Raw genomic sequence first — 25,246 nt, 5'->3', positions numbered from 1 at the left:
TGTGTGTGTGGGCATGTACCGCGCCGTGTGAAACAGTGGGAGTGAGCTCGCATTGCTGCTTCAGTGAGTTTGTGGCTCCCATTGTTTTTATTAGCTTCTCCTCTTAGTGTCTCTTCACAGACACAAGTCAGCACATTAACACTGAACAGGAAGTCTGCAGTTTCTGAAAGAACCGGCACAACGAGCCATGACTAATCCTCAAAATATTTACCAACAGCTGCATAATCTGGATTAATGTCCAGCCACAGATTAGAGAACACCTGATGATTCTATAGAACTCCATGACTGATAAGAGCAGTCGCTATTTAATCTGTATCTAATGTTGCAAATGAGCTGCACGCATGTGACCACAATATGTGTGTGTGTGTGTGTGTGTGTGTGTGTGTGTGTGTGTGTGTGTGTGTGTGTGTGTGTGTGTGTGTGTCAGCTTCCCCTTTTTCTTTTTTCTGCATAACAGTTTTGTTTGTGTTTCATCTGTTATACAGAAACAGCTGACGAGGGACTTTCAGCTATGGCTGAAAGTCCCTCGTCTCCCCCCCCCCCCCCCCCCCCCACACACACACACACACAGGTTTAGCTCATAAACAAACTGATGGATTCAATTAAGTACTGTTGTTTATATAAATTAGACGAAACACTACATATTTTATGTAATGCTTGTAGGTGATGCTACTGTAAGACATGCAGGATAATCAAGAATGCACCTTGGATTGTTGTGTTATTTTATTGACCAGGACGTGTTCCATGTCGTCTGCAGAGGACTTTTTATTCTCAGACATGAAACAGCAGCTTTGCTTTAGTTACACATTTAAAAACTGGGTCCCTCAGTTAACTGCAGGGGAATTTGGTGAAGCTGGTTTTTCCTTCCATTAAAACTAAAACTATACTTTTCCTTCTCAGTGCAGACATGAGGTATTTAAAGTCCCTCACATACAGACCTACACTTTTGGCAACCCACTGGGGTTGTATAAGTGAATCTCCAGTGCAGTTCAACAAGACACTAAGTAGTCTTTAATCTGCCAGCTCCCAGAGCATCTTATCTTACAGTCACACTAAGGAAAACCACCGTGCGAACAAAATTACTGCGACTGTGTGCAGCTCAGTCCCTGTGACTACTCGCACACCTGGTCAGTTGGTGTCTCTAAAGCAACTTTTATGTCTGGAGACAGCAATAAAACGGCAATAAGGCAGAGTCACTCAGTTATCAGTTTGCAGTTGCGTGCAATCTGTGATAACACAGTGATCAACTGAGATAAATCAGTGAAAACTGCTAATCTGTTGCTGTCCATGTTGAGCACATACCAATTGTTGCCAATTGTTTCAAATCTCATAGATTTGAAACAATTGGCAACATAGATGCTGCAGGGCAGCAATTTCACTGCAATCATGCATTTATTTAACAACACAACCAGCTGATAATCAGTCATGTTCCCTGTTGCAAACAGACATAGCTGCACGTGCTGCAGGCTCTCAGATCAATTACAACGTGTTAGCAATCTGACTGCGTTTACAAATGAAGCAGCAATCATTAGCAAACCCGTATGTCTGACAGTGACTGCAGTCGGTCCGAGTCAGAACCTGGTCACAGTTGTTTGGAGACAGTTTACCTGCTGTCAGGTGACTTGCGCAATTGCCTTGCAGTCAAATGCGCGGGTGTTACACAGTCAGTCTCTGTGCAATCAGCTGATTGCTGCAACTACTTACAGCCAAATGTGAAAAACATAAATGCAATCACTGGGCATCTGCGCGGTTTCCTGCTGCATGTCACATGTGAGGGGCGACTCCTGAGGACGATGTGCGGACCTGATTCTGCCATCACTGGCTGAAGCCTGCAGCACCGTGGGACACAAAGTCTTTATTTCTGAAAACAAAATGATGAGAGAAGGTGCAGACAGCACGACCCTCCCTCTGCACGTTTACATGACAGCAGAAAGGGGAGGAGGGAGGTGAGTGAGTTATCTCAAACCTGTTCACACCCTTTAAATCACAACTTCAAGTATGCCTACAGGGGATCCCCCAGCCTGTCACGCTCAAGTGTCATGTCATAAAAACTCCTTAGCAGACATTCCTGTCTGAACTGCATACGTTTATTCTATTATGCAGATGACACACACACACAGACACACTTACAACCAAACCAGTTACATTTCATACTGGAGGTGACAGAAGATTTTGCTTTCCCCCGTGTGTCCAGCTGCCATCACACTAATCTGAGGGAGATGCTATCACTGGCATTCCTGGCGGGCCATTCAGTCTACTTCAGCAAAGTCACACAATCGCAACACTTTGTCAGTGCGCCCTACCAGGAACACACACCCAAGCACGCACACGCAAAAAACCAGTAATAGTGCAGCTATTCACAGAGAACCAACTGGTGAGAAAAGCAGCGTTTGGCTGATATTCTTGAATTGCAGGTATTTTATTTAAATCGTCCCAGCGCTCTGTCCTAATGTAACGAGATCACACCTAAGCCTTTGGCAAATCCACATCTTGTGTTTACAAGCCTGTAAAACCTGCAAGGAGAAAACATGTTAATCGATCCTATTAAGATTACTTAGACTTTAAAAATGTGTGTCGGCTATTCTGTGTGTTCTGGGATGTGAGTGGGGTGAACACACACTGCATATTTGGATTGACCATTTCAAAATGCTGCTGACTTCTTGTGTTTGGTATGAAAGGCTACACTCGCTGAACTATTTACAAGCAGTAAACACTTCAGTGATTCAGCACAAACAACAGTCCTCCTTTATTACGGATCGTTTCCTCGGATAAAGGAGAAAATCAGAGCAGGGAACAGATCCTCAGACACACCCACAGCCACGGACACCAGTGTACACTCTACTGTATCAGACAGATGGTCTCTCAACCTTCTAGTCATAACACACACACACACACACACACACACACACACACACACACACACACACGCGTACAAACAACAACATGAAGTTAGTGGTAAGTCACCACCAGGCTCTGCAACTGTAACTACTATGATTACTCCGTGTGGCTGAGAGGAAAAAACAGAGACACAGACAGTCCCACGTGCCTCTTGATTGGTTGCTGCATTCAGGGCGTGGTCTAGCCGTGTGTGTCACACAGACACAGACGCTGTAATTAGTCTCAGGAGGTGCACAGGTGCAGTACAGTGATCCTACATTCGGAGTACTGTTGGAGAAGTGTGTTTGTGCACATCTGTATTACTCACATTATGGGGACCAAAGTCTGTTTAAACAGTCGAGATCAGCCTTCTTTGTGGAGACAGTTACCTGAGCCCCATAATGCTAACGTCACACTATGGACACCAGTGGAGACTGTGGCAAAACAAAACGGCTGTGACCATGTGCAGTGGCTCTGGGTGTGAGTGCACACACAGACACAGCTGCAGAAGTAAGAAATTAAAGGAACTTGGCTACTTTCTAATTTTGGCCCTCCAAGTTTCTGTCATCAGAGAGACCCGCCTCTGCAGCTAAGGCAACGACCAGCACTGTTATTTCAAATAGAGCTGGACACATAACAAAGTAACTGTAATACCCAGTTTAATGGCAAACATATTCAATGAGCTGCACTGGTCTGTAGGGTCACATGGTATGCACTGTATGATGTGTAGATAAAGACAGATAGTGGAACAGTTTCCTGTACAAAAAATAAAAAATGACAGTTTGACCTGATCTAATAATTCAGATGTTGCTTTTTCACTTTTTTGTCTGTATATAATCTCTTCTCTTTGTGGCTCGCCCATCTAAAAACAGGTGCAGGCCAACTGATCAGGTGTTTTTGACCAAGATTTTGGCTTGGAATGATTACGTAACCACGGTAACTAAGATAAAACCATTTCTACACCACATTCTGTTTTGCAATGTTCATGTCATTTCACCTCCTTCAAAGCTGAAAGTAACCCAAAAACAGTCGAGTGTTTTGCAAAGATGATGTTTAACAAAATGTAGAAGTAATAAAAGTCCTAACAATCGGTCTTTATGTACATCTGTGGAAACAAACTTAAAGCACAACGCTGGCCGCCTGCACACACCTTGGTCTGGTGGTGGGGTCACCCACAGTAGGGGATAACTCTACAGGCTTGACAACTAACACTAATATCCAAATAAAAGCCTGGTGTTACCGCTGGTTTCAGATTTCCTACACAGCATTCGCCTGACGGAGTGTCCTAGTGTTCGAAAAGCACACGTAAGATTCCCCGAAATAATAAAACAGTTAGTTTAATAAAGCTCAGACAGGTCAGCTGCATATATACCTACATTAAAACTCCACAATTCTTGTCTCTCATTTCGTAGTGGGAGAAGAAATGATGTATGGTGACAAAAAAGGTTGACTGACATATTCGTCTACACTCACAGGCCCTTACCTGCAGCACTGTTTTTATTATTACCTAGAGATACACAAATTGCTAAATTCTGACATCAATATTTAAATTTTAATGTAAAAATATTCCTACTACTCCATGAAAGCTGTTGCCTTAGTGAACGGTGTGAGAAAAGAGTTTTAAACAAGTGCTATGGAACAGAGTGGTATCCAGTATTATGGTAAAGTTTACCATTAACAGACTATTGTGGCATGGTGCAAGTAAGGCTGCCATGGCAGGTTAGGTCAAGGGTAGCAGACATCAATGTGAATTTAAGCTGATGATGCTCTTGGTAGCACTTGCCAAATTCCACTTATACTATGAAAAGCAGGGTTTGGAAAGCAGCCACGATAGTATCATCAGCCATGTAACATCTGCTAATATACTGTATAATACAGTTGGCTAAATCCACAAAGGGCAGTAAATCTCAGAGCCACAGCAGCAGCACAGGCAAGCTGATCACAGCCTGTCTGAAAACAAGTCATCTGTAGCTCACAGTACACTTATCTTGTGCTGAGCCATTTTTCTGCACCGCACCAGATTCTTGGGGTTCATTTATCTGCCAAATCCCACTTTAACCACTCAAGACTCACAGTAGTGCTACAGGAACAGTCACGAAGCAACAACAGTAATCAAGTAAATGGCACGCAATGGATAGATCACATCAGCTGGGTTAAGCATGACAGTGTGTTGAATATGTGCAACATTTCTGACTGCAGCAAATCGCTATGCTTTATTGGCTCCTTGCAACTTTTTGCTTTTTCACCCAAAATTTAAATGAAATGAAATGTAAGTTGAAAAGTTGATGTTTTAGGACTGTGGAGGAGACCCAACATGTGGTGCACGAAGCACTGACATAAGAGGACTTAGAGGGAGCTTTTCAATGGCAGTAGAAGCACCTGGAGGTGAATTGCACTTAACAACTACCTTTTTCTTTACAGGGTTACTGCCTATCCCAGCATGCTTTGAGCCAGAGACGCGGCACACCCTGGACAGACTGGCCGTATATCAGAGGACACTGATAACTGGGGGCAATTTAGAGTCTCCATACAACCAGCTTTACAGAGAGGAGAAAACCAAATGCATCTGGGCAGGTCATGCACACTAATGCATAATTAAATCAAAGCCTTCTTGATGCTTTTTAATGCTTAGAAATCAGATGACCTCGGTTAGATAGTTAATGCTTATTCATCTTATCATACAGAAGCAGTCCATTAACTGCTGATGAAACTGATGAATCATAATGAGTCATGGACCAATACTATAATATGTGTGTATACAAGACCTCTGATGTGAAGTATCAAATGTCCCTCCTTTGGATGTCAGTTATGGACGAGACACTGAATGTTTACAGCTGTGTGAGGGTCAGTGGTTGTAGCTGCCTCTGACGTACGGATGTTACTCTCACTGGACGGATATTCCAGCATCTCAGTCGCACGGAAACGTCGCCGCACGGCCTGATTAGTAGTTTTGTATTTTCTACTTTGTATTTTTTCATTTCATTTTGACTTTTTGTTCTTAATTTAGAGAGACTGTGTTAGTGTCAGTTTACTTTTGATTGTTTGAAAATGTTTTTAGTTTAGGTTAGTGTTATTTTTAGTCTTTGTAAGTATTAGTGTATTCAGAGCATTTGCCAGAAATAAGATTTAGGAGACTCGGTGCAGGTTTACAAAGGAAACACGGAACTTTTCTAAAAGCTTTTGACTCATAGTCTTGCAGACATCCAAAGTCAATAAACACTGGCACCAAATCATCATCATGCAAGCTGTGATATATATTTTGCTTAATCAGTCTTGCAAATACTAAAAGTAGGGATATTCTCTATATCAGGGTGTCCAACTCCAGTCCTCGAGAGCTGCTGTCCTGCAGCTTTTAGATGCATCACTACTCCCACACAGCTGAATCAAATGATCCGAGTACCTCGTCAGCATGCCATCAAGTTTGGCAAAGGCCTGCTAACAAGCCATTCATTTGATTCAGGTGTGTCGGAACAAGGATGCATCTAAAAGCTGCAGCTCTCAAAGACTGGAGTTGGTCACCCTGCTCTAGATTTTCATTTTATTTTATATGACTTTTTCAAGTGCACAAAATCATTGCAGCTAGTTTTGATGCTGAGTGACAGCTACCTAAACATCATTGCTGTCCCTAAAACATGAGCCCTGACGTAACAGACTGCATAAATCCTGCCCCTCAGATTCAACGCCATCAGATGAGGCTTAAACAAGCAGTCTGATGACGAACTGAAGCACAGTCCTGGGCCTGGTTTTTGCATTGTGACTGAAACACATGCTCACGAGGGACACACTGCTCTGAAATGTCATATCTGTTGGGTTTACAACGACAGGACGGCAGAGACGGCTTGCAGTTCTTTTTATACAATGTGGTTTTAGGCCTTTTCAAGTGATTAAGTGAGCACAAGGATGTGTACCTCCAGGACATTATGTAACTCTTATTCCCCACATGCAGTACATAATGAATGTGCAGATGAATAATGCAGAGATCCTGTGTGTGAGGGGTTTCCCAAGTAAATGGTAAAAACATGGAGAGTTTCTCCCGTCCGTGAGTGAACTCTGTGTGTGTGCATAAAGTACACAGACTCCGCCCTCCTGAGCAGTCATGATGTGAAACCATGACAGCCTTCAAAACAGACGAGCAGAGGAGACCAACGGATGGCACAAACGTGGAATTATCTGTTAGGTGAAAAGGCTCTCCAGCTTAGAGTGTGTATCTGTAAACTGTATGAATCCAAATGGCTTCAAAAAAGATTCGATTTCTATTTGCATAGAGTTATGTTTAGCAGAATGACCTACAGGGACCGACCTTCTCTTCCAGTTCAGCTGAGGTCACTGCAGCCAAGTCAGTGTAACAAAATGTTAGTGATCAGGTTCTTTATTTCCTTTTTAAACTTAGAGTTTTTCCTTAAACTCATGTTTAATGTGTAAAACAGCAGACATACATACATTAACTAGTGTAACATCATTGTATAAATAAATACATACATACATAAATAAGTAGAATACTGGATGCTGAAATTATGGATCACATGGCAACAAGAAATGCAAAGTCCCACAGTGAAAAGCAAGTGGAGATGCTAGAGAACAGTAGCCACGGATAAGAAAAAAAGATTTATAAAGTTAAAAATGATGAATGAACATAAGCCGAGCCCACAGCAACAATCTGCTCTTCACTCATTTATTACTCACTGTACAACTGTGACTGTCATTCCTTTCCCAGTGCTGAGTGCAGCATAGTTTTACTTTCAATTCCCCAAATTCTTTCCAGGAAGTATGTTTATCCAAATTTAGTTTTTCAGCAACAAGTTCACATTTACATGTAATAAAGTTTGTATTTACTCATACTGAATAAATCATCATGGCGCAGAATAACACTGAACGCTGACGTCACAGCAACACTGCAGATAACTTACAATGAAGTGGTGTGTGTGTGTGTGTGTGTGTGTGTGTGTGTGTGTGTGTGTGTGTGTGTGTACCCGTCTTTATTTGATCTGAGCAACCAGTCTGTCTTTGATGTTTGCCTCACAGAGCTCCACTTAAGGTAATGTTAATATGTGTGTGTGTCTGTGTGTGTGTCTGTGTGTGTGTGTGTCTCCTCTGTTGCTCACTCATTCACATAAGAGCTCACAGTGGGCCCATTTCAGGGCTAAGTGAAAGGGCTAGTGTTTGGTATTTGACTGTGTGTGTGTGTGTGTGTGTGTGAGAGTGAGAGAGAGAGAGAGAGAGAGAGCTGTGTTCTACCCCTAATAGAATTACACAGGACTCTCAGGGCATGTTTTTATAATTGAGCACTTGCTGCGCCCCATTAGAGTGCACATTAGAAAACAGAGACAGACAGACAGACAGACAGACAGGTAGCGATGTCCACACACAGGACTTCATGTCTCTCTCTCTATGAATGAATCCCCCGTGTGGTGTCATGCACGTATGCCCTGAGCACGATTGTTGAAATGTGAAGATTACACATTGAAATGGAATGCAAAGCAGCGCTCGCACACGCACGCCCACAAACACACACAGAGGTCAATCTCTAATCCTAAAACAAACACACAGGTAGTGGACACAGACTATTACAGGGCTAGGACATGCCACAGGGCACATACACGGCAGCTCAGTCTGCTGGAACAACACACTGACCAGAAGATCTCCGCCTGCTCTGAGACTTGACTGACTTTAAACTTTGATTGTCCTGCTGGATGCACAGTGCTGTTTTTCACAAGACACATCTGTCCTTACATGGAACAAACAACTAATTAGGCCTTGGACAGCACGGGGTTAAATATCAGCTATTACATCTCATTAAAAGCTTCAGTCTCACTGACCTTTTGTTTATTGGGATGAAGGGTAAATGTCAGTAAATGAGTAACTCACAGTGTCTAAAAGAGTTGTCTGAAAATAAAACCTTCAAATTGGAACCTTGCCATTGGGATTCAAACTTTCTCTTACTGAAGGGTGAATGATTAAAGAGAAGTGAAGACGTTATGTCCTTTCCCTCGGTCCTCCTGTTATCACAGACGTGTCTAAACTCTGACCCGTTGACTCTCTCTTGGACACGCCTCTTACATGTCCAATATAAACTGTATCCCTCATACCCTTTGCTTAAACCCACCACATTACTCCCACCAAAAACATCCACGACATACTGTTGAGGAAAGCTCTGTAGCTGCATGTTTAGGTATAAACAAGGCAACAAATATCACTGAAGCATTCGTGCTTGTGGAGCAGAACCCAGAAGCTGATGTTTGAGCTCCGCTCAGTCCCACCGAGAACAGCTGGAACCTGTCCTCTGTTGTACTACTGAACACTTTCATAACTCCACTCTGCAAGAACTTTTACCAAGTTTTAGGTTCAAACAAAAACAATATTAAATAGTTTCCTCCAGAATACTGCATGTTCCACAAAAACAGAAGTATGCTTATCCAACCGTGAACCCCTGCTGTTCCACATTAAACAATTAAACCTGATAGGTTAGAGTCAACCTGTTGGCTTTATTAACATCTTTGTTATCTGTGGCACATGTAATGGACTCAAACCCCAGTGTTTGTTCTAGCAGAGCATCAGAAATTCTCTGGTGTGCTCTTGTTTGTACTGACAACATATAGACACAGGGAATGATATACAGGGATTCTAAACATCCCCTTCCTTTGGAACGCTGACCTCCACCTACCCTAATTAAAAAAAAAAAAATTCTTATTGATGTAACAAAAACTAGAACTGACCTAGAAGTAACACTAGTAACATGTAACATGTAACATGTAATCATATTTTGTGGAACTTTTAAAGCAGCCGTACTCATTTCTTTGTTTTGTATTCAAAGAGCTCTGAGGAACAACTCTGTGACATATCAGTCCGTCAGTTTTAAGCCTATCAAAGTTCTGAGACCAGAACTGATCCTTGAAGGTAAAAAGATAACAAAAATAAAAGAAATATCTTTTGTTTTATAGTTCAGCAGCACGATGTTCTCACCCTCTCAGGATTTAATTGTTTAGAGGACACCTCGTAACCACCTCAGTGAATCTACCTGCCCATTCGTCTGTGTGACACCCGGCTCTGTCGCCTGCTGTATAATTCCCAGAGGGTCTGATTGGCAGCAGTAAAGCTTGGCTGCTGACACACCGGTCCAGCTGCTGCCATTGGAGGGAACAAGAGGGGGGAGGGGGATTACAGTGACCGGCTCACTCTGTACCATCACATTCTTCCCCTCCACTCTCAATCCCTCCATCATTTCATTCATTCAATCTGCCCTTGTCACGCAATCCCCCCCCCCGCAAAACACACACACACACACACACACACACACACACACACACACCGGTGTGTGTGTCTAACTGCTTTGAGATGTATCTGTATAAAATCACCTAATGATCACAGGAGGAACCTCCACCTTTCCAAATCATGGTTTTCATGATTTAGCTGCAAAACAAATGTTAAACTGAGTTATTTATTGCAGTATAGTAAAAACACCATTAACTGTCCCGTAAGGCAGACAAATGATACTGTGGAAAGTCCATGGCACTGTGGGCTGCTGAAGTTATTTAGGGATCAGTCAATGCCACACTTGGAAACTAGCACTGCTGGTTGCTACATCACGTTGTTCATCTCTCAGCCTGACAAAGACATTTTCACAGAGGACTTTGCTCAATTTGCACTGAGCTCTGAAAATCTTTATTATTGGAAACTAATTAGAACTTTGAACTGCACACTGTGAACCCACACAGGCCGTAAACTAGAGGCATGCAGCCAGCAGTGGGCAGGGAAGGTAAAAATGGAAGAAATGTTGTTTTTCTGTGTACTGTATAAGACTCCATCATGCCTGTATGGAGACCAAGGGGGAAACACATGTTTAGCAGTCACATAGCAGTTTGAAGCTGTTCAGTGCCTATCTGTGAGAAGCTAAGTGCAGTAGATGCACAGATGTATTACAGCTCTCGGAAACCTGCTGGACATTTTGGCTGTTCAGTCCTCTGTGGCTCTCCCGAGCAGTGCAGTGAAGCCAGCGGTGAGCATACAGCATCCCACATCCTGCCTGAAGGTCCCGAAAGTGGAGGGGCTCCTTCACAAAGGATCAGAAACAACTAAATATGTTAAATAACTTTGTCAGACTGTGTTTTTCAGCGGGCATGAGGCCTTGATGCATCTATGGCAGTCAATAAAGCTGATCCCAGTGCCAGTGCCCGGCCAGTATACTGGTGTGTCTTCTGCAAATAAGAATTACATCACTGGGCAATGTTCATCTGTTGTGTTACAATAATGTTGTATTGGCTTAATGTTTAAAAGGTAGTGTGATAAAGATAAGAATGATTTTTGTAATTACTTTGAAAGATTAACGTTTCTTTACTTCCTCAGCACAAAACGTTTGATACAAAACAACAAAAATAACCATTGTTGGTACAGGCTGGTACAAAAAGTACAAATAATATCCATCCATGTCATATTATTATTAATATTAATAAACAATAAATAAATACAAATGCTATGTAAATTTCTAAGTACATTATTTCAGTAAAGAAAAACAACATAATTAAATATTTCTACATTTCCATTCATCAACTTTTATTGTTTTCATTTCATATGTTTACATTTATTCATTTATCTCCTGGTTTTGTTCTATTATGGCTGCAGAGAATAAGCACAAAATAAAGAATATGAAGTAGTTGGCTTGGGTCTAAACATAATGTGACTAACAGGGATTGTAATCATTTTCAGATTTCCATCCACCCTCTTAATTACTTATCCAATTCAGGTTTGCAGGGAGGGCTGGAGCCTGTCCCAGCTACCGTAGGGTGAGGCGGGGTACACCCTGGACAGGTCGCCAATCTGATGCAGGGCCAACACAGAGTGACAGACGACCACTGACACTCACCAACTCACCTAACCCCACTAACTGCATGTCTATGAATCCTCACCAGTAGGTACAGTCGTGATGGGTGAGGGAATCTTGAAGAATAAAAAAAATGGCTGAATAGAATAAAGCTGCTTTCCATTGCTGAAAGGAGGTGCCACAGCAAGTAGCTTCACATATTTCCCTATATATTGACTTGGCAGATTTTTATGCCGGATGGCCGTCACAACCCCAAAGGGATTTGTGTTCTCCCCAGGATCGAACCGGGGGTCTTTGACTCGGTAGGTTTGGACTGACCACTAATAGAACCTGCCTGAGATGCCCGTCATCACTGATGAATTGAATGAACTGCAGCTCTAAATTGCTTTGCATCCCCTAAGAAATCTGACCTCTGTAACAGTCCACAACATGTAATGCCTGCAATACTGACTTGGCATGAAATCAATAGTGATAAATAATTCTTTGAGAGTTAAGAGGTGAACCTGAGTCAAGCAAAATGTTTTCTTCTCTCTTCCTGGAAGAGAAAGGAGTGTTTCTTTTTCTCTGAACTCCTGCCTGATAGAAACAGGCTCAGGATTTGACATCGCTGAGGATCATAAATTCGCTCGGCTCTGAGTTCCTTCAAAATAATTCGTAATGAGCTCAAACGGCATTAAAGGCAACAAATCCTCTGTTGGTGAACAGCAGGAACTCCAACTTGATGGAAATCATTTCAAGTTTGGACAAACTATGACCCGACCATCTGCCTAACTGCAAGCTCATCTGCCAACACACTTTCTGAAGACTCTTGGATATGAACATATCTTTGACAACAGTGGAGATCAGACAAAAGTCACACTGAGCTGTAACTGATGCCTTGATATAAACTGACTCAATCCCAGCCAGTCTAGTCTGGTTTAGACGGTTGAAAAGTGTTTAGCACACTCATCAACAGTGAATCATCATTACAATGACTTTACAGTAAAATACATTTAGTCTTACATAATCAGGATGGAAAGTGTTACAGGCAGGACCGGATATTTACCAGTGTGGCGCCGAGTACTGATGGCGTCCAATCCTAAATGCTTCCATCTGTGTGGCAGATTGTATGGTTGTGTTCTAGTCTTGTATAATTAATTGTTCAAGCACCCCTAAATGGGCTGGGAGGTGTGGGTCAAAATGAAGATTTGGTTCTTTTTCTTTGTTCTGAGATCCACGAAGAAAACTACAAAGCAAAATAAACTTCTAATGAACTTCTAGCAAACAAATTAAAACCCAATGTTGTCACAATGACATAAAATTTCACTTCACTGTGTTACACACCCACTGTCCTTGCTCTGACCCTTGGAGACCTAATGAGTAGGGAACATTCACAAACCCTAAATGGAAACTTATAAGGGAGTTCTGTAATGCAATAGATAGCAGTCGCCCCACCCCCTCCTATCAAAGAGCCAATAACTGATGAGCCAGAAACATACGAGCAAACATTTTGTTTGCACCAACACATTTGCATAATAGGCTCACAACAGTTTGAGCGACTAGCAGCAGGTGCAGCTGACCGTCTCATTGTAAAGACGTCTCCTGCCGTTCATGAAAAAATGTATTTATCATAAAGAACTTGTTCTTAAATTTGCTAACGGACTCTGGTGCACTGCACCGGCTTTAAGTAATTCAAACAGCTGTCTGCTGGCAGATTGAGTACAGATAATATTCGAGTTATTGATTTCCTTTAGGTGGCCGAGCATGCGACAGCATTGTCCTGACAGGTAAATATGACTTGTGAAATAAGGCACAGACAGCTTTCCACCCACACGCCTTTTCAATGCTGGGGGGTGTAACTATGTTATAATTTACACCAAAGCGGTCTACTTCAGACTTCACCAAGAGAAATGATGAAACTTACCAGCTGCCACCTCAGTGTTCCTGACATTAAAGCTGCAGTGTGCCGGCTGAGGAATCAAGAAGAGCGCTGACAATGATTGAAGAACAGGTCGGGCCGAGCTCGGAAGGAAAGGACGCTCATTCAGAGAAATGCTTCAACTTTTCATGTTATAAAAAAGGGAAAGCCCCACTATGTAAGGATTATGACGGAGTCCTTGTCCCACACTAAACTGCCATCTGCATTGTTTGGCTGCAGAGTCAAATGGATGATGGATTTCCTCTGCTTCCTGATTCCTAGACAGAGGCTGGAATGACCTTAAAGACTGTATCCTGCTTTAGTCGGATGATCCTGACTGTGGAGCACTGATCAGCTTTCCTAAACCCCACTTCTAACCTAATCTAATATTCAGTTTCACGTGACTCTAGGGGGCTTTCTCTGACATAGTTTAAGATTTTACAAAAATCGTGATGCCCAGTCCGTCATGGTAGGGCTGTGCGATATGACCAAAATCTCATATCCCGATATTAAGACATCTATCGTCTGATAACGATATAAATCAAAAAAAGGAAACATTTTCTGTAAATTCTGTGAATGACGGGCAGCTCGACTTGCGTGAAGTGTTTCCAGCTGGGCGTCGAGTGTTTTAACTGATGCATGAAACGATACATTTTTAGACATAGGTTGTAACAGCCGCCGTTTTCTTTGTGAGTATTTATTACACAGCGTGCTGCGGGGAAAAGCCTGTTCTAACGTTTGAGTCTAAGGTTTATTTTTTAGCACCTGACGGCTCTTTTTTGCTTCTCATCCGTAAATACTCTGCATCTTTCACGTGATTCAGTTTATTTTGAAAAGTCTCAACAGGATCTTGAGCTTTATTGTGAAAGGTTTATGTGGAACATAAACAAGCGGACACGCGATGGTGTTACCGTCGTTGTTGCTAACGACAACGCATAAAAACAAGCGCTTGTCCGTCTGTAGTGTGGTTATATTAAATATAAGAGAAAGAGAGAACTTTAGGAAATTAATATAGCCGCTACAGTGACCATCAAAATAATGAAAAAATATTGCCGTAAACAGTTTATTTTGCGACACCACGAAACAAACGATAGCGTAAAATGAAACGATAGACGATATCGTCATCCGATATATATCGTTATATCGAACAGCCCTACGTCATGGCGAGATGTATTTTTCAGGTGTCAGGATGAAGAGAAAGTGGGCAATGAGTTGACACTCAGGCTGTTGAATGTCATTCCACAGCCTGAGAAGAACACAGAAACTCTCCATCGGAGTAACTAAGAACTTGTTTTTCCTTCGACCCTTCCCTGCCTGCCTCATTATTTCCCTACTCAGCCCTTCCTTCCTTTATTTCTTCCTTCCTATGTCTCTCTTTGGGCATTTTTAGTCTTTTTTTAATGAACATCAACCAATCAGATATTAAACAAGACCGGTTTGTCACCAGGAAATGAACGTAAAAACACTCACAGTACTATAAGTTTGTATTATTTGAAGTTTAAACCCAGACTGTGATCTTTTTTAGCCAACCAGCCAGTCGGTTTGTTGCTGAAGCCCAAACAAGCTGCACTGGCTCCTCAAAGATAAATAAATACAGAATGAGCATTAAGCCTAAAAGTACAAAAACACGAAATAGATTGATTAAAACATATAGATCGAAGATTTACTGAAGGTAAGTATAAAAACAAATGCAGAACAACCTGGGCTGCAGAGCCAGCACTGCCCAAACCTGGTTTTAGACATCTACCTTGTAGCCACTGACAGAATGCAGCAATGCACATTTTTGTAGTTATTCTGAGCATTAAAGGGAAACTGAGTTTCTACTAAACTGCATACGCAGCAATAGCATTAAACAGCAGCCAGTGCCTGATGCCAGAGTAGAGCAGCCACAGCTGAGCAGCACTCTTTAAGGCTGTCAGTTCATTTAGTTTACATCAAATGAACCTAGAGCTGGGCGATATAAGATTTTTTCATATCACGATATGTTTTTTTCATTTCAGGCGATAACGATATATATCACGATATAAGCCAAATAACTATATTTGAAATAATCAGCAGCTTGTTTTGATTTAAATATTTATTTCCCATAATAAGTTCAACAGGGTAGATGTACTTAAGGAACATGAGACTTTTTCAGACACAAAGGGCGGCTGCTAAAGCGTTTAAGTTTCAAAATAGAACAAACAAAACAGACTAAATTGTCAATTCCACTTAGAAACAAAATTTTAATTCTAAAAATAAATCTTAGGTCGTTTTACAGAAGAACAGACAAAATTGACTAACTTTTGTCAATATCAAATAAACTGAGAACTAAAAGGAAATTCTCAATCTCTCCTTGTTGTATAGCTTAGCTTTTCAAACAGTTTTATTAACAGTTACTTTAGTCTGACAAAAGCCGAATGACGAATCAGCGCTTTCAGTCAGAGATTGAGCATGCACCGCTTTATTGTATTTCCAGACTTGCTTTCGGCACAATTTACAGTGCGCGCTACTCTGTTTTTTGTCAGACTTGAAATAGCCAAAATACCTTCACACTACGGAACTTCTGTGGCCCTTCCGTTCGACAAGCTCTCCGGTATTGGAACCATCATCTGTTTTTTCTTCGGTAACCTTCGGTCACGCCCTCGGTTGATTTTTCTCTAGTCGGCAAACTCATTTCCTCCATTACCCGGGCGGCACGGCGGCTGGCTGCTTCCCAAACAAATACACACGTGCGGCTTGGCACTTGTGCTGTACGTAACAAGTCACGTGACGTGAAGCTGCGGCTGTGATTGGGTCGGCTCTGCGCTACTTAATTTGGATTGGCTGTTTTTTTTTGTTTTGTTTTTTTGTTTTTTTTAAGAGCGCAAGAGAGATGAGGTCTATCGCAATAGTTTAATTTTTCTATCGAGAAAAAGTTATTTCGCAATACATATCGTTATCGTTCTATCGCCCAGCTCTAAATGAACCTCTTCAGTAGGTTTGACCTTACAGATGTGTGGCTGTGACAACAGATCCAACATCTCTTTTGACGAACTAACAAATCTGGGATCGAGCCCAATTATTAACAATTTCATCCAGCTAAAGCATTAAGGTCCAGGTTTACCGCTCTGTGCACTGTATCCTTATTTGCACAGGACTGATATTATTAGAGGAACTTACAACTCCTATGAAATGAAATATAGACTCCTACATCTGTATTTCATGACAGGTTTACACCAGCTAAACAAAAGCTACCCGGGGACCTTTATAAATATGAAATAACTGTGGAGTTTGTTTTTCATCCTAATCCCATGAAAGTGTGCCATGTCTATAATTTGTAAAGTAAAAGTTGTTTACACCCACGAATGACCTCAGAGAAGACTACAGCGTTACCCGTGTTACCTGACCTTCACTCTGTGTTTCATGAATATTCTTTAGGTTAGGAAAAAAGCAGTCTTCTTCATAACAATAAGTGACCTTTTCATTCAAAATTTCAGAACATTTACTCTACATGCTGACGTACTTCACAATTCTTTTCATTCTTGGGGAAAAACGGCCAAATGTTTAAAGCTGTGGACCCTCGACGTGTGTCCACAAATGCTTTTTCTGTTTTTTAAATCATCTGTCTTTCAGTGAGTGGGAATTCCTAGAATGGAGTAGACCGTGCATGCTTTGATTATTTATTTAAAGACAATGCAATCCAACAAAAGATAAAAGCAGCATTAGTAATTCCACCCAAGGCTTGAGAGATTTAAACAGGAAATAAACCTCTGCACTGTGTGATCATCCTTCACATGCTACAGTATTGGAAAAGAAAGATGAAATCAATCCAGCAACAGCACATTAAGGAGTTTTCACCATACATGGGCCGACCTATGTAACAGAAAGGTCGTTTCCCTCAGTGCGTGGCCAACCATCTGTAAAAGAATAAGCTTCACTCTGGAAATTTATTATGACAATAAATGCAGTTGGCAGCCTGTGACGATGTGCCGGTGTTAGAACCAGTTCAGCCAGACACTGCCAAGCAGAACAGGCAATGCACACAAACATGCTCATCACTTATGATGCAGGATTGAAAGTCAGTCTACTCTGATACTCCAACATTCAGTTTTCTCCACAAAGTCTCATCTTTTCAAGCTGCAGAATCTGGGAATCTATGAGCTCCTGCTTTGATTTAGCATCGGCGGTAAAAACTGACATGATCTTCAGCCTGGCAGAGTCAACTGTGCCACCGACACAAGGTTACAGAAACCTTGGCTACAGAAACAACAGCAGGTACAGTTAGGTCCATAAATATTTGGACAGAGACAAGTTTTCTTCTCATTTCATTCTGTACGTTACCACAATGACTTTAAATGAAACAACTCAGATGCAGTTAAACTTTCAGCTTTAATTTAGTAGATGGTCTCTTTGCACTCCCTAAACAACTCTTAGTTGTCACTAGATTTTGGCACACAATTGCAGTTTTTCAACATGGCTGCCCAATTTTCTTACAGTATGTTCAGCTTTCCCAAGACAACACTGGATCTGCACTGCCTACAGAATTCACCAGTAGGCTACCGTCAAGTCCCACCTCAGTCCAGAACGCTGAAGAGTTTTTCCAAGAAATTCAAACTGTGCACAGCTTTAAAACTACTGAGTGGTATTTGACTTTGGCAAGAGGCAGCTGGGTATTATGGAATTAATTATTTGATCCCCTGCTGAAATAATCAGTTCTTACAAATGTCATTGTAAGAAATGGAAAGCCTCCAATTTTTATGGTAGTTTCATTTTAATGGAGACACAGAACAGAAACAGAAAATCCAGAGAAGAAAATGAGATAAACGTTACAAATCAATTTGCACGCCTTTGAGGAAATAAGTATCTGACCCGAATGTTGGCTTCCACAGACTGTGTGCATGTGTGGCATACAGATTACAAACACTCAGTGAGTTACAGATCCTGATCTCGATTGGTTATGTTTATAAAGCACAGAATCCATTCCTTCTATTTCAACCTCTCCACAATCATGAGCAACACCAAACAGCTGTCAAAGGACGTCAAAGACAGGATTTTAAACCTGCACAAGGCTGGAATGAGACCATCAGTATGAAGCTTGATGAGAAAGACGACAACTACTGCTGCGAATATTCAGAAATGGTTCAATAATCGTGCCAACAATCATCAGAAAATTCAGCAGGGGAAAAAATATTTATTTCCCCCAATATGTAAAAGTGCCTAAACTGGTGAATGGTCAGACAGTGGCAGATATCCTGTAATAGAATATGAAAAGTTGAGCTAGAACTTGTAGATTTATAAAATTGGAAGAGAATAAACCAGATGTTCCACTGGAAACATGGGCTCTGGCAGGCGCTCTGTGCTACCATACTTCTATAAAACAGATGTAGTAAAAGACTTTTGAGGTACTTTCTCTTCTCAACATGAGTAAAAAATAAAAAACCTAAAACACCTAAACTAAAAACTGTTTCAACAACACAGAGAACAGGAGATGTGCATCGTACCCTAGAAAGAAAATGATCACACAGAAACACAGTGTGTTTCTCATTTTAGCCACTCCTGTGAAAGCTGGAGTGACAGTAGTTCACCAAAGACATCACTGTTTGATAACCGTCAGCCTTCAGGGCTGCTGGTGGACTTACAGCAGAATGACACAAGCATCAGGACATTTTAGGGATGGGACTGGATCAGGTCCATAATGAATCCAGGGCCTTAGATCAGTCCCACCTCTTATTTCCCCACCACTCAGTAATCTGGCTGGTAGAGGATTGCAGAGTAATCTGGATGGAAGGAGTGATGGAGGGAGGGAGGCTGCTACAGAGGGTCAATCCGCTCTGCTGTGAGTCCTCTTTATATCAATTTCTGTGATAAATTTACTGTTAAATTGCAGTGCAGGTGGAGGCGCAAGGTTGCATGTAAAGGAGGTGATGCACACGTGTTTGGAACGGCAGAATAAAAAAATAAAAAAGTTCACAAACGACACATTCAAGATAGAAAACCTGCAGAAACACCTGATGTGACGCAGCATGCAAAAACCAAGCCCAGAATCTGTTTATATAGATGCTCAATACTTGAAGATGTTTGGTAATGATGCAAACTGATAAATACTCACATGTATCACTTTCATAAAAAAAATGTTGATCAATGAGAAGAATTCCAAGTTTTCTGAATGTACTTTAAAAATAAAAGGCATATAATAAGTTGTATAATAAGTTGTATAATAAGTGGAACATCTGGTAAAAAATATAATTAACTTGTAACAAAAACTTCACTAAGGTTACAAGATGTAACCGATTGATTGACAGCATTAGCGCCACAGGCTAAACATGGAAAGGTTTCCAGCATCACTAAGTTTCGCTGACTGACCGGCCAGGTCACACTCCTGTGTGGCTGCACTGAGCAGCGCTTTGCTCCATAAAGATTCGGGGCAAAATAGCTCATCATCGTTTTGAAGCTCACACATCAGAACCCGTTCAATAAAACTAATTTTCCGGACATAGTTTTAGTTTTCTCTGCAGACAATGACGCAAAGAGGACGAATGTTGGCAATAATGGAAAGTCCTGTTGTTCTTGATTACATCACCAGTAGGCTGTTCCTGTGCTGCATCACATATAATGATGATGCAATCCTGTTGCCAAAGAGCGACTAGCTTAACGACACAATGAAACTGTTCGGAAAACTGAGCAAGCTCCACCCACCAATTAAGATGGACAGATGTGGGTTCAAGCTGGAAAGTGATTTGTGCATTAGGGATGAAGTTAAATTCATTTTTTTGCTTTTAATTGCAATTTGGCATCTCTCCTCAAACCTGGTTAGAACGCTCTGAGACAGCTGAGGTTTAACATCCGGATGATGTGTTACTGCGTTAATAATCCTCTACAGGTACAACAGGTTACAGGTTTATTCTTAGCTAACGAGTCGATGCTATTCAGCAACTATCAGTGGGATAATAACTATGACTCGACATGATGGTGCTGTCCCCACCCACTTTGCTCCAAGGAAACAAAACTTCACTGTGACAGAATTCATCACACTATCCTTGAACATTTGGCCAGAGCAAAAACAGTGTGACGCAGCAGATAAATATGGGACAGTGACATCAGTAAATTCCATCTTGTTTGCAGATATGCTGACATCAGTCAACAAGGCCGATAGGTTCTCACACTGGTATCCAACCTATACTGTGTTGCCACTTTCTGCCATAATAGGGAAAGCCTGAGGTTTATTCTTTAAATATTAAACAACTATTAGCAACATTAAGAGCAGTGTAACAGTGTAACAAGCTGGCTGTGATAAGAGTTAAAACAACAGTGACAGCAGATACAGTATCTCTCTGAAAACTGGATGTGTCATCGATGAGAGTGCATGTCACACAGAGTGGTCTCACAGTGACTAGAACACGTGCAACTGCAGACCACACCAAAACATTACTCATTGAGATATTCCTCTGAAAGGGTTAGATAACAAATAGTTCAATGTTGAGTCCATACAACTCCTGAATCTTTTGTGCTAGATATAACTATCCTTCCCACACACATGTGCACACCTACCTACTACAGAGGAGCCAGCATAAAGGTTTTTTTCTCCAATAAGTCTGAAAACCAGTGAAGTTGTGGGCCACTGTTCCTCAAGTAAAAGCTGAACATGTTCAGAAACTGTCTGCTTGTTACACACTGCTTTCCTCACACACTGTACATAAAAGACGGACGTTGCAACCATGACATCTCCTAACGGTTTTGAACTCTGGATTATAAACCACAAACACTAGTTTTATTCCTTCACCACTTTGGTTTTTGGACCAAGACGTGACCATATCTGGTCATGAGGGTGGAGTGCCAAGTTTTCAGCTAAAGCTATGAGGAAAATTCCACCCACCATACAGATTTTTATCCACAGAGAGTGAAAGAGAGTGCTTTTTAAAAATATTGGTATGTTGAGCATTTTAATGTTAGACTCTTCGAAAACTGACTCCCTTTTGGGAGCCAGCTTCAAAAGTGGCTACTAGAAAAACCGCACTTTGGCACTTGCTGTGTTAGTTTCACTTTTGTTTTTTAGCTGTGGGAAAAATAAATATTTTACCATGACTGGATGCAAAAAAAAAAAAGCTGTAATCTGTGCATGAAATGAATTGCTGGCTGCTTCTTGGGGGACAGCTCGTGTATTCTGTCCTCGAAGCTCGGAGGAAACCCACACCCATGTGCACTATAACAGCACAGTATAAGGAGGATTGTTTTTTTTGTTTTGTTTTTTATTCACGGCTCGTTCTTGCAGACTGCGAATGAATGGACAGATGCAACAGAAACAGCGATATAAAGGGGAAACTTGCGTAACAGTGTGGGAGTCTGCTGTGACAGTGCAACTTCACCATGCTGTCTCTATAGCGGTCGGGAATACTGGCACGGATGCATGTGATCTACTCACTACTGTGATAATAAGAATGCAAAGCGGACATTCAGAGGAAGAAATAAAACCTAAAAAACTCACGACAACAATACCACCCTGGTGCTAACTAGCCTAAGGCATAAGCGTGCTAATTCTGCAGACTTCTTTTCAGAAAGTAAAAGTGTCCGAGGCGCACCTGAAGGCAGCATTAACCTACACCCGTACACAGTCCCTGCTGCGATGCGCCCTGTGAGCTCACTCATCCAAAATCACCGTCAGTTCACTGCTACAAAGACTGCGGCTTTCCGCCCACCGACTCCGCGCTCAGTGCACACAGCGGGCGTTACCACACACGCCACACAGAACGGAACGTTCATTTTTCAGCGTCACTCACCGTTAGTTGTCTCCTTTTTGACAGTTTGTCTAGAGTCTCCGAGCGTCGCTGTCACCGCTACGATCCGCCCACCCGAGAGTGTACGCTGCTGGACGCGCATAAATATGCCCCGCCCCCAGCACTGCCTCGGCTCCAATCACAAAACGATACCGTGAACTGGCTCTCATTTTAACCAATCGCACGAAGACTAAAACTCTGCTTGAAGGCCTTACTGTCCAATCAAAACGTCTGAATCCCGGAAAGATCCCTTACTCACCGCGTTGGCTTTTGACAGACACCGTGTGCATTCAATAGAAAAGTTTGACTCCTTTTACGGGACGGTGCCGGTCCAATCGCCTCGGGGAACGAACTCTGGATACGGCCACGGCCCAGGAAGACGCCCTTACACCGCCCTGATCCGTGGAATGTTACCAAGCGGCTAAACAGGAATTACAGGAGCTACAGAAAATTACAGAGACCCAAGGGGAAAGTATAAACCACACGTGTCCACTAATGTTGATGGTATAAATACAAGCAGTTGATTTTGCCTGTGTTGCTTTTGGGGGTAGTGGGGACAGAAGTAACAGCTGATTTAATTTACTACAACTCATCACCTAATCTACTGGATCTGATTCACAAACTGGAGCAAGGAAGCGTGTCTTCTGTGGTGGTGAGATTGCAAAAATCCACAGAAAAATCAAAAGCAGGAAAAAAATGCTCCACTTGACATAGTGTAGGTCTATAGTGACGCCTTGTGGTGGAAAGCACAAACGTCATTTCCAGGCAGTTCTAGCCATCTGACAAAGCAACATTTATGTGTCTTACCGCCACCTGCTTGGCTGTAGAGTGGTTACAATACTCCAGGCCTGTTAGTGCATATACACACGTGCAACTATATAAATTCATCTCTTGTCAAACTTGTACTTTTCACAAAATACACCCAAAGTTTCAGTAGCTTATAGAACTACCTTTAGTCATGTATCAGTCTCACATGGCATTGTGGAGGAATTATGGTCCGCTCTTCTTTACAGTGCTGCTTCAGTTCATTGAGGTTCGTATGCATTCATTTTTATGCAGCACTCTTAAGGTCCTGCCACAGCATTTCAGTCAGGTTGAGGTCTAAACTTTGGGTCACTGCAACACCTTGATTTTGTTCTTTTTCAGTCATTCTGATGTAGATTTGGTGCTGTGGTTGGGATCGTTGCTTTCTTGCATGACCAAGCTCTGGCCAAGCTTTAGCTGTTGGACTCATTGCCACATATTTGGTCCTAGAAGACTTTAGTACACAGAGGACTCCATAGTTGACTCAATGACTGCAAGCTGCCCGGTCCTGCCTCTGCGAAACAAGCCCAAATCATCATCCCTCCATCACTGTACTTGACTCCTTGTATGAGGAGTTTGCACTGATATGCTATGGTTTTACCAAACGTGATGCTGTACATTATGGCTAAACAGCTCCACACCAGTCTCATCTGTCCTAAGGTCATTGTTCCAGAGGTCTTGTGATTTGTTCAGATGAAGCTTTGTGAATGTATACATTTTTTAAGAGGCCTTTCTCCCGGCAACCCTTCCAAAAAAGCCATATTTGTTTTTGTAGTTGTACTGTTATAAACATTAACATTTCACACATTAACTGAGACCTGTAGAGTCTGAGATGTAGCTCTTGGGTTTTATGCATTTTTTCTGATAATTGCACGGTTTGTCCTTTGCTGAAGTCTGTCCATCTATCTTGAATGTTTCCCACTTGTGAATAAGTTTTCTTGCTGTAGAATAATGGACTTGAAATTGTGTGGAAATGGACTTATAACTCTTCCCAGATTGCTAAGAACCAACAGTTGCTCTTAGGCAGATAATTGCTGATGCCTTTCCTGCTTGGTATTGCATTAACACACACCTGAATGCTCCAGACCTGCTGAAACATCTGCCTTTGTAAAGGTGCTCACACTTGCTGATGATCATTTAGTCAAGTGCATTTGATTATCAGCACCTGGCTGCTGTTTAGCCTTGTAATTCATCTGGGAGCCATAATCGTGTACATAATTTTACTGCGTAGAATCGTGTGAAAACTTGCTTTTTTAAGCAACCTTACACAAAAAGTAACAGGTCTGATTTAAAGGTGAATTGAAAACCTCAACATGAAGTTATCGTTGAGTAAAACTGTTTTTCTTTGCTAAAATGTTAAAATGTCACAGAAATCAGTCGAGTCACAATGATTTTGCTTTCAAAGAGGTTTATTGAAAGAAATATTTTTCAAATTTTATAAAGATCAACCATTTGATTATGCTATCACACAATCAGAACCTGGAGCGTCACCGTTTCCCCTCCAACCTTTTGCAGTCTTTGATATGAATCATTAGCGCTTTGGACAACCCAGATTTTCCAAAAAAAGTTGGGTTTATGTGTAAAATGTAGAAAGGATACATTTAGCTTTGCTGTGAGTTAAACCTGCACTCCAGTTCAGCACCTGGACTCTTACTGAAGAGCTGTGCTGTTGGAATACTTGGAGAATGTTGCAGAGTGTTTAGCATTGTCCTAACGAATGTAGACAATGACAAAGGCCTTCATTGAAATAGATATCATCAGGATGGCAGCAGGCCCTCTAGAAACATTGTAACCATGCTCTCTTTTTAAACCCAATCGTGTTACCGACTTGTTGCCTGACATATTTAGAGTGAGACATTCCACAGGTTAAAAAACAATGTCAAATTTCTCCTGTTCAGTATTTGATGTGATGTTTGTGGTTTCAATTCTGGGGTTTTTTGTGATTTTTTTCTTACATGTTACACATTTTCCCAATTTTGTAGAAAATAGGGTTGCAGAAGCGCTTCACTGGCGAGCTCAGCATTACTATTTTATGGCTAAGCAGTATTCCATAGACTGCCAGAGTATACAAGATTAAAAAGAGTTGCCATTTTTAAAGTATTGGTTTTGATGGGACATGTC

The 25,246-nt window shown here is 41.6% G+C and overlaps 1 protein-coding gene and 1 long non-coding RNA gene across 11 annotated transcripts in view; one reads left to right on the top strand and one right to left on the bottom strand.

The window, feature by feature from the left end:
• The window catches only part of LOC100711676 (microtubule-associated protein 4), a 111,024-nt gene extending 88,550 nt beyond the window's left edge, over positions 1-22,474 (bottom strand). For all 10 annotated transcript variants that reach the window (XM_025910428.1, XM_025910432.1, XM_025910434.1 and 7 more), the window contains exon 1: positions 22,325-22,474. In XM_025910428.1, coding sequence (XP_025766213.1) covers positions 22,325-22,424 — 100 coding nt within the window. In that variant the 5' untranslated portion in view covers positions 22,425-22,474. The remainder of the gene's footprint in view (positions 1-22,324) is intronic.
• On the top strand, positions 2,811-6,191 carry LOC112847861 (uncharacterized). Its single transcript, XR_003221692.1, has 3 exons — positions 2,811-3,357; positions 3,750-3,813; positions 5,299-6,191. It is a non-coding gene; the product is annotated as an uncharacterized LOC112847861 (long non-coding RNA).
• Positions 22,475-25,246: the final 2,772 nt, after the last annotated feature.

The sequence above is a fragment of the Oreochromis niloticus genome, linkage group LG9, assembly GCF_001858045.2.
Source record: "Oreochromis niloticus isolate F11D_XX linkage group LG9, O_niloticus_UMD_NMBU, whole genome shotgun sequence".
NCBI classification, from domain to species: Eukaryota; Metazoa; Chordata; class Actinopteri; order Cichliformes; family Cichlidae; genus Oreochromis; species Oreochromis niloticus.
The sequence above is the reverse complement of the archived record's forward strand: the minus strand, read 5'-3'. Positions and strand labels throughout refer to the sequence as shown.